Genomic DNA, 10,938 nt, shown 5'->3' with positions numbered 1-10,938 from the left:
TTTATTTATTTTTTTTTTTTTTTTACTTTTATCATCCCATAGGCGTTGATGACCAGAGGGTTTTACGCCTTTAAGCAAAAATCAACAACAACAACTAATATATTTTAATACGGAAGATTGTGTCATTCACCAATTTCATATTATTTTTGTTTTGAAGAAAATTTAATCGCCTTTTAAATAACCAAAATTACTGTACGCCTCTCAAGTTATATGCAAATAAAGTCTTTCCTTTTAGATTGTAGATTGTTTATTTCGGCCACCCACAAAAAGAAAGCACTAACACTAAAATTGAATAGGACAAAGAAAAGATACTGGCATTGTTTGTTTGACTTCTGAATTCCTCATCGCTCAGTTTCTAGTTACACCAACATTCTTCAACGAGTCAGGTCCGTCAGCGATATCAGTGGATTAATTCTTTTATAATCCTCTAATGATCTTGAGGAATGAAGGAAAGACTTTATTTGCATATAACTTGAGAGGCGTACAGTAATTTTGGTTATTTAAAACCCGATAAATAACCAAAATTACTGTACGCCTCTCAAGTTATATGCAAATAAAGTCTTTCCTTCATTCCTCAAGATCATTAGAGGATTATAAAAGAATTAATCCACTGATATCGCTGACGGACCTGACTCGTTGAAGAATGTTGGTGTAACTAGAAACTGAGCGATGAGGAATTCAGAAGTCAAACAAACAATGCCAGTATCTTTTCTTTGTCCTATTCAATTTTAGTGTTAGTGCTTTCTTTTTGTGGGTGGCCGAAATAAACAATAAAAAGAATTGAAAGAAACAACTGTATATAGATTTGAGAACCTTTTATACTGATTTCTTTTTCTGTGTCTAGCCGGAGTCCACGCGGGGTCATTGCTAGTAAATTCGGATCTGGGGAAAAAATATAACCTCGCATCACCTTCATTTTCAATAATATTTTTGTCAATAGTTTAAATAGACGGGTTTAAAGTATCAAGATTTATTATTAAAACATTATATAGCTTGATATAAACAATATAATTTGTTTAGGCACGTAAACATTTTATTTTATTTATTTATTTTAATTTTATTTATTTTCATTGTATTTATTTTTTTTATATATATTTCAAAGACTGAAAGTTATTTTAAGTTATGAATAGGAATCGATCGATTATTTGTTTATTACTGATGTATGATAGGGGGGTTATTTAAAAGTGGGATATAAGACATGCATATATATTAGATGAAATTATAAATATTTATATAAATTATAAATAAAAAGAAAAATAATCTTTTATAACAATCATAAAGAATTATGCAAATTAATGATAAAAAAAAGAAAACGAAAGAAATGAATACAAATTAAAACTCTTCTTTAAAAAAACAAATTAAATAAAGAACGCCTCCTCGGTGAATGAATAGTCTGACCTATACTGACGTCTATACAAACAGTAAGATGAGGGTCGAAATCTTGACACTAGAACATTTATGGGCAACCCCCGACTGGCAGAATCCGGCCCACTGTAAAATTCACCTCTGTGAAGTTAGCCCCCCATCCTCGAAATATTTCAATTTTTTTTTTAGTTCTAGTAGTATCCATAAGAGTTCTAGAGTTCTCGATTATTTATAGAAATAGTTCTGATGTTTAAAACATCAATAATACCGGTCAAATGCATGCGCGTAAAATACGTATTTTATGCAACTTTAACACCGTCTATGTGTTTTTCTAGCAACATTAGGGATTTATTTAATAAGGATAATTTTTAGAACTCTTGGGGGGGACCAACAGAACTCCAAAAAACGAAAAAAAAATTTTGATCGGAAATTTTCCACCTGAGAAGTCGTATAGTATAAATTAAAAATTCTTAGAGTTCTAGTAGCTCCTATATAAGATATATAAGTCTGGTAAGTCAATTCATAAAAAAAATTTGAGGTTAATAATAATAATAATACTTCCATTTGAATGTAATTTTTATTAAATTATCATATTATAATACGTTTCGGGACCACTGTCCCATATTCATGTACTTTAAAGCTCCAACAATAATAATCCACCATAATAACAATCATCATCCATATTATTTGTATTATAATTCATACAATTATATTCACCTCATAATTTTTCATAATTTGAATTTCATATAGGAAATCATGTCAGAATGCAAAAATAAGTAATGGTAGAAAAGTGAGAATAGTGTAAAGATGTGACACATGTAATAATACATATGGATGAAGATTATTATTATGGTGGATTATTATTGTTGTAGGTTTAAAGTCCATGAGCTTTTGATCGAGTCTGGCACCCAGGACTACTACACAAGATACGTAAATTCCTACCCCCTACATATTATCTCATTATTCGTTCTTATCTCTGAGACAGGTAATTTCAAGTAAATCACATTATTCTTCCCTGTTTCCTCAGTCTGCTGGTGTACCTCAGGGTAGTATCCTTGGTCCTATCCTTTATACAGTTTTTACAGCTGACATCCCGACCCATCCTAACACTATTCTCACCACGTATACTGATGACACATGCCTATTGTCAGTGAATAATAATCCTTCCATTGTATCCCAATCCCTCCAATCCCACATCACCACCCTCGAAGAATGGTGCCAAAACTGGCACTTTATTAAAATAAATTCCAATAAATCCCACCAAATCACATTTACTCTTCGTCCTAAACCTTCGTCTTGCCCTACAGTATCTTTTAATAATACCCCACTCATTTCTGTTGAACAGATCCGATACTTAGGACTAAATCTGGACAAACGACTGACATGGAATCCTCATCCAAGACTGAAAAGACAGGAAACTGCTCGTCGATTCCGACTATTACAATATTTACTAGACAAACGGTCCAAACTTCCAATCCATTACAAAAGACTGATCTACATGACTATTATAAGCCCTATCTGGACATATAGAGTTGAGCTATGGGGCTCCACTAAGCCATCTAATTCCTCTCGAATCCAATCCTTACAGTCCAAAATCCTTAATGCTCCTTACTTTGTTACAAATCAAATCATCCATCAGGACCTCAATGTCCCCAATGTTGCCGATTTGGCCAGAACCAGATACCAATCCTTCCATAATAAACTTCCCAACCACCCAAACCAACTCGTTTCTTACCTGGCTTCTCCTTCACTACCTAATAATCCTCCTAGACGTCTAAAAAGAAGATGGCCTCGAGATCTTCCTCCTTTAGAAATGTTTTTTTGGAGTTCTATCAATGGGTAGATTCTCCACATGTTTTTACCATGTCATAATATCACTTACAGCAAATTTACTTGATGTGTATGTATGTATACAGTTGTAAATATCAATGAATATATTACTAAAAATTATTAAAAAAATAAAGTACATGAATATGGGACAGTAGTCCCGAAACGTTGTACTATAATATGATAATTCAATATAAATTACATTCAATTGAAAGTTTATTAACCTCAAAAATTTTTTATGAATAATTTATGTTGTTTAATATAAAAAAATACCGATTATGCATTACGCAAGATTTGTGTGCGTCTTCGCAGCCGTTCATCTTTTTTGCAGGCAAAATTACGGATTTATTTAATAAGGACAATTATTAGAACTCTTGAGGGTGGGGGTGGCAACAGAACTCCCAAAAAAGAAAAAAAAATTCTAAAAATTTTTAATCGCAAATATTCGACTTGAAAAGTCGTAGAAATTAAAAATTCTTAGAGTTCTAGTAGCTCCTATATGCCATTTAAAGTTGAAACTCTTGAGGGGGGGGGGGAGAGAGAGGGAGGTCAACAGAACTTTCAAAACACAAAAAAATTTTCCAAAAATTTTTGATCGCAAATATTCGACTTGAAAAGTGGTAGAAATTAAAGTACAACTATATTTGTAAGCTACAGGAGAGGATATTTTTAATGAAGCTCTAAAGGTATTCAGAAGTTTTGGCTTTCCATGGTCAAAATTTATTGGTGTATGCACTTACGTAAAGGTTTCATCGAAATTTTGAATGAAAAGGCAACTGAATTAAATTTCCAAAAAGATGATTTGAGTCTTTCATTGCATTATCCACCAACAGAGCTTATGTTGTAAGTTAATTCAACTCCAGAATGTTATGAATGTGGAAGTAAAAACCATCAATTTTATTCGATCCTGAGGGCTTAACCATCATCAGTTCAAGGCATTTTTGGATGAAATATCAGCCGAATATGAAGACGTAACATCTTATTCTGAAGTCAGATGGCTGAGCAAAGGGAAAAAGCTGAAACGGTTTTACGAGCTTAGAAATGAGACAGCAGATTTTATGCTAATAAAAGATAAACCACTATCTGAATTGAGTGATCCAAAATGGATACGTGTCTTAGCATTTCTGGTCGACCTTACAGGCTATTTGGATTATCTTTTTTAATAATTTATTTATTGATATTTACAACTGTATACATATATATTCAACAAGTAAATTTGCTGTAAGTTGCTATTATGACATGATAAAAACATGTGGAGAATCTACCCATTGATAGAACTTTAAAAAGATTTCTAAAGGAGAAGATCTGGAGGCCATCTTCTTTTCAGACGCCTAGGAGGATTATTAGGTAGTGAAGGAAAAGCCAGGTTAGAAACGAGTTGGTTTGGGTGGTTGGGAAGTTTATTATGGAAGGATTGGTATCTGGTTCTGGCCAAACCGGCAACATAAGGGACATTGAAGTCCTGATGGATGATTTGATTTGTAACAAGGTAAGGAGCATTAAGGATTTTACGAAGGATTTTGGATTGTAAGGATTGGATTCGAGAGGAATTAGATGGTTTAGTGGAGTCCCATAGCTCAACTCCGTATGTCCAAATAGGCCTTATAATAGTCATGTAGATCAGTCTTTTGTAATGGATTTGAAGTTTGGACCGTTTGTCTAGTAAATGTTGTAATAGTCGGAATCGACGAGCAGTTTCCTGTCTTTTCAGTCTTGTTTGAGCATTCCATGTCAGTCATTTGTCCAGATTTAGTCCTAAGTAACGGATCTGTTCAACTGGAATAAGTGGGGTATTATTAAAAGATACTGTAGGGCAAGACAAAGGTTCACAACAAAGGGTAAATGTAATTTGGTGGGATTAATTGGAATTAATTTTAATCCTCCAGTTTTGGCACCATTCTTCGAGGGTGGGATTGCAGGGATTGGGATACAATAGAAGGATCATTATTCACTGACAATAGGCATGTGTCATCGGCATACGTGGTGAGAATAGTATTAGGATGGGTTGGGATGTCAGCTGTAAAAACTGTATAAAGAATAGGACCAAGAATACTACCCTGAGGTACACCTGCAGACTGAGGAAACAGGGATGAATAAGCGCTGTTGTGATTTACTTGAAATAATCTGTCTGAGAGAGATAAGAACGGTTAATGAGATAATATGTAGGGGCTAGAAATTTACGGATCCTGTATTGCAGTCCTTTGAATGATTTAAATTTGAAATTTTAAAAGCAAATACAGTTTGTAAATAATTTGTAAAGCCATTTGGAAGCGTTTCAGAACAAAATCCACTTGTGGGAGAGATAGATGCTGTATGGTAACAATTACTATTTCACCACGTTCTCTGCGTATGAAAATATTGCTTATGCTCAGTATGCAGAAGAACTCAAGTTACTGTCGGAGCAAGTTTAGAAGAGATTTAGCGATTTCAAAAACACGGAAGACTGTTTCAATTTATTTGCTACTCCAACAAAAAGTAATGTACAAAATGATCCAATACATTTGGAAATGGATTTGATCGAGATTCAAGAAAACTCACTCCTAAAATCTAAATTTGAATTTGGAGTTGTGTCATTTCTACATAAAATACCTCAAAGAAGACCATTTTCCAAAGCTTAGAAAATTCGCATAAAGATTGATTTCTGCGTTTGGCAGTACCTATAAATGTTAACAGTTCTTTTCAATGATGAAAGTTAATAAATCCTTTACGTATTTTATTTATTATTTATTTTTATGTTATACCAGATCGGCCTGGTGGGCCTTACATGGTTGATATAAACGTTATATTATATATATTTTAACAGTTGATTATGGAGGGGAGAGTATAGTCTCGTACAAAAGACACCCCTAAATATAATACAATGTTCTTGTTAAAAGAAAAAAAATAAATTGATAAGAATGATGCTTCTTAATAAAAGAGGAAAGTAAAATTATTAACAAAAAATAATGATATTGGTACACTTAAATAAAACAAACTATTGCCCTCTAATAGTAAAAAAAAAAAAAGTTAATTTGAAAAAGGGAAGAAAGAAGAAAAGAGAAAAAAAAAATTATGAATAAATAAAATCAATAATAAAAATAAGTAAAATAGAGGTGGTGTGACTATAAATTAATTTTATATTTATTAAAATTTATAACAGAATGTCCTGCAGCAGTCTAAGCCCATTCCCATCATTCTGCCTGTTGTTCATTTTGTGATACGATTGTTGATTCAACACCTTTGCTCAGATTAAGTGCAGTTAAACCAGAGTCCATCCTTAAGGTAAACCCATGTTGCTTTTTAGGGAAAGTAATGACGTTGGGTATCTTCCTGTTTGCGGCAAGCTTCTTCAATATTTAGCAATCCACGTCCTCCTTCTTTTCTAGGTAAATACAGACGAGTTTTAGATGATATTGGGTGGTGGGTCCGTTCTTGTGTTAGAGTTGTTCGTACAAGGCGATCCATCTCCTGTAGGCTTGTATTTGACCATTGCACTTTACCGAAGCTATAACTAAGAGTTTTATAAAAACTGGTATAGCCCAGATGTTGATGGCCTTGATTTTTTGCTTCCCAGATTGTTCGGTTTTGAGCACTTATATTAGCCTAATTTTGAGGATTGTTAGGAATTTTTGTTGCATATCTTTTCGAGATATTTTAAGATGCTGTTGCATGCCCAAATATTTAAATAATTTATTAGTTTCAAGTTCCTTTATGTGCTCTTCTTCATTAACCAGAATGTTCTGTTTACTAACCACTTTCCCCTTGGTTACATGGATCACTGCACATTTATCGAGGCCAAATGACATCCCTGTGTCTGTTGCAAAAGATGAAACAGCTTCAACCATATTTTGTAGTTGTTTTTTTTTTCGCGTATAGTCTGAGGTCATCCATGTACCAGCTGTGGCTGACTGTTGTTGTTGCTGTTGCTGTTGTTGTTGTTGTTGTTATTATTATTAACCGTTCGTAATTTCTTTGTTACAAATAAAAAGTAAACCTCACTATTAAACAACCCTTACACCATATATCAACAATAAACAAATAATAGATCGATTCCTCTTCGTTATAAAACGAATAAAAAAACTTTCAGTCTTTGAAATATATATAAAAAAAAAAAAATACAATGAAAATAAATAAAGAAAATAATATGTTTACACGCGTAAACATAAATATTCATAAACAAGTCTAAGACACTCAGAGTATGATATAAATACGTATTATTATTCATCAAAGATTTTTGAATAAATTATTGGAGCCCACGATAGCCCGGTTTAACCCCTATTGGTGGTTTTAAAAACGACGAACTAGAGGTTAAGTTTAAAGGCCATACTCTCTGGCCTTTGGAGAGCCAGCGATCTCTCTTATGTGAGTGCACCTTGCTCTCAAAACCTTCTTCCACTTTCTACTCCCTAATATAAATACACTTTTATCTGTTATAATTTATATTTAATGTATTTATAGCTATAATAACATTCATATTGTTTATTATTTACCGAAACATTTAACTAATCGAAGATTCGAAATACAAATACCAGCCTTCAAAATAGAGTAAAACTAACACGTCAATGCAGATCAAGCCAGATATGGCACATCTAACATCAATATTACTAACAAAGGCTATACAAATTGAGAAACAACCTTTCAATGACAAATCAACCAATATTTTATTATTACATTCTTTTCTGCCCTGAAGGTTTCTAAATTCACAAAATATTGACAAAGTATTAACTAAAACTTCAGACTTTATTTTTTAATTTACTAATAATATTTATGGATATAACAAATAATGAATAACTGTTTCACTGTGAAATTGTTCAGGGTTTGTGCCTCACTTCAGCCTCTGAGGATTTGGAAGATCTCAGTTTCGATGATGAAGAAAGCAATGCTGCCGAAACGTAAGTTAAATTTCATCTTATATATTTTATTATATTATAGTTATATATCCATATAAATATTTTTGTGAGTTTTGAGGATAATTCAATAATACAACTATATTTAGGCGACATTTCGCAACTTTATTGTCTGGATATTCGTACATAATGAAAAAACTAATTATATATCTTCAACTAATTATTATAAAACTACATATACATAGTATAATTTACGATTAATTAATATTTTATTATAAACAATACTTACAATTGTATATTACAGTTTATTCTACATTACTATGATTCAACTAACTCGAGGTGGAAGTAGAGTTTGCTTTGACTTTTTCAACACTAACCGTTTTTCAAGCAGGTAGTCCGTCTGTTATTTCTGTTTTGTATTTTGTGGATTTATATTTAGTGTTGTTAATTATGTCTTATGTATTTATTAGGTTAGAATAACATGAATTAAAACTTTGTAAATCTCATTTTTTATTAATAGCCCGGATTCTAAAGTATTTTTTCCGATATATGATTTTTGGTATATCAAGTTTCAATTTATGTTCTGTTTATCTAAAATATTAATAAACTCCAGTAAGGAACTAGGTCTTGAAATAAGTATGGATAAAAGAAAATACATAGTTAGCAGTTGAAACGCGAGCAATTTTGGTGATATAGATATAGGAGAAAATATGTTTGAACTGGTAGATAGGTTTAAGTATTTAGGTTATACGGTAACTAGAAAAAAACGAAATTGATGAGGAAATAAAGGCAAGGTTGAAGGCGGGAAATGCTTCTTATTTTTCAATTTCGAAACTGCTTAGCTTGCGCCTTCTATCGAAAAACTTAAAAATTAGAATTTACAAAACTATTATCCTTCCCACTGTTCTTTATGGATGCGAGGCGTGGCCTCTTACACTAAGGGATGAACAGCGTCTTATGGTTTTCGAAAATAAAGTATTATGCAAAATATTCGGACCGAAAAATGATGAATTAATGGGAGAATTTAGAAGATTACACAACGCTGAATTAAGGAACCCACACACGGTAAATATAATTCAAGTTATAGCATTGCGGCGTATAAGATGGGCGTGTAAGGTTGTAGAGCTTAGTATCGAGTGGATCCCTAAAATGTTAATAAACACTGAACCAACGGGTAAACGTCCGAGGGGTAGACCGAAACGTAGATGGGAGGATTATGTTAAAACAGATTTTGTGGAATTGGGTTTGGAGGGGCATCACTGGAAGGATGTATACCGGGAGCATTTAGTGGTATCGGCATAGAACCTTCGGGTTCGTTGGGCCTTTATTATTATTATTATTATTACTATTATTATAATTATCTAAAATAAGTGATGAGAGTTTGGTCAGGTTTGTTAAGGTTATTTATTATAGAGGTACGTCTATGTTTGTGTTGGTATACTCTTCCTATGAGATACTGTTCTGAAGTACCAAAATAGGACAATTTTTTTTTTTTTCTTCACAGGATATAATTGTTTTACACAGGTCGGATCGAACCCAAGTCATTTGAATTAGTAATCAGCTACCCACACCCCATGAATATATTCGATTAACATCTAAGTTGTTGGACAGATGAATTAAACTACAAAACTCCGTAAACAAAGAAACGACATTTAACATTTCTTTTTAAGTTATTATTTATTGATTATTATATACAATTTTCCACAATACTATAATCGATAAATAGTACATTGAAAGGTACAATTACCTTTTGTGATTTGAATTTAATTTTTCTCTTTTTTTACTTATTTATAGTTCTCAAACAGTAAAATTTAAAAAAAAAAATTAATAAATAAATAAATATACGATTAAGTAATTAAACATATATTATTGATTATGGAGAAATGATCAAATATTACACTCTGTTAAAAAATTACATATATACAATAAACGAATTTTATATATACAATTTAAATATCTTCGCCACCTAAATACCTTTGCGACATCTTTTGATCTCTTCTTACTGAAGATTGTCACAATGATTGTCCGCTTGTCCTTAATTAAAACGGAACTCTATCTGCTCCAATAACGATCCTTTTGTCAATCATTTCCTCGGACGGTAGCGTTTAGTTCGCTACTTGGAGCGTGATGCTGACCACTCTTCTGTGAAGGAATTCGGTCGGATCTTTAATTGTAGCCAGCCTTTGCGACATCTAACAGTCTCCAAATGAAGGAAGTCAGTCTAGTTAGGAGTCATCACTAAAACATGGCCAAAGCTTGTTCCTTGACGTACCTCTAAAAAAGACAAGGACTATACAGGATGTTTCAGGGTTACGTTTTCTAACGGAATATATGAATTGAGGATCACAAAACAAGTAAAAAATTCATGATGTCCATTAACGCTTTGTTTAGACGTCTCAGATTTTCATTGTTATGAATTATAAATTAATTTATATGTATTCCAATTACTTTATTAATGATTGTACTTTATTATTGTAATGTACTTTTGTATTGTATAATATTTTTCGTAAAATAATTACTAGTGTTCATATTATACGAAAAAAACTTATAACTTTGTTGTTGTTTTTAATTTTTTTGTCATTGTTGTTGTCTGTGTCATTTTTTAATGAATCTTCAATGGAATTAAAATATGTCCATTTTTTGTTTGTTTTATGGACGGTACAATTGGCATTTAGACAAGTTTTTTCGTGCATTCATTAAATACTTTTAGTATAATTGTCTACTATGCAAATCCATAAATTAACTCTCAGAATTTTCTACTTATTTTGGAGTGAAAATGGAAACTGATGAGAAATAAAATCATCCAGAAGAATGATCACACGCATATATCGCATACGTTGATTATTTTTTGTATATTATTGATAATTATCATATATATACATATTTTCTTTTTACATATATTTGTTGTTGTTTATTTTTT

At 31.9% G+C, this 10,938-nt stretch overlaps 1 protein-coding gene across 1 annotated transcript in view; it reads left to right on the top strand.

The window, feature by feature from the left end:
* Positions 1-10,938, top strand: part of NT1 (Neurotrophin 1) — a 123,682-nt gene that overhangs the window by 36,778 nt on the left and 75,966 nt on the right. The window contains exon 2 of the mRNA XM_014419313.2: positions 7,987-8,063. Coding sequence (XP_014274799.1) covers positions 7,987-8,063 — 77 coding nt within the window. The remainder of the gene's footprint in view (positions 1-7,986; positions 8,064-10,938) is intronic.

This window comes from Halyomorpha halys, unplaced genomic scaffold, assembly GCF_000696795.3.
Source record: "Halyomorpha halys isolate HHAL.00 unplaced genomic scaffold, Hhal_1.1 Scaffold233.1, whole genome shotgun sequence".
Classification (NCBI taxonomy): domain Eukaryota; kingdom Metazoa; phylum Arthropoda; class Insecta; order Hemiptera; family Pentatomidae; genus Halyomorpha; species Halyomorpha halys.
The sequence above is the reverse complement of the archived record's forward strand: the minus strand, read 5'-3'. Positions and strand labels throughout refer to the sequence as shown.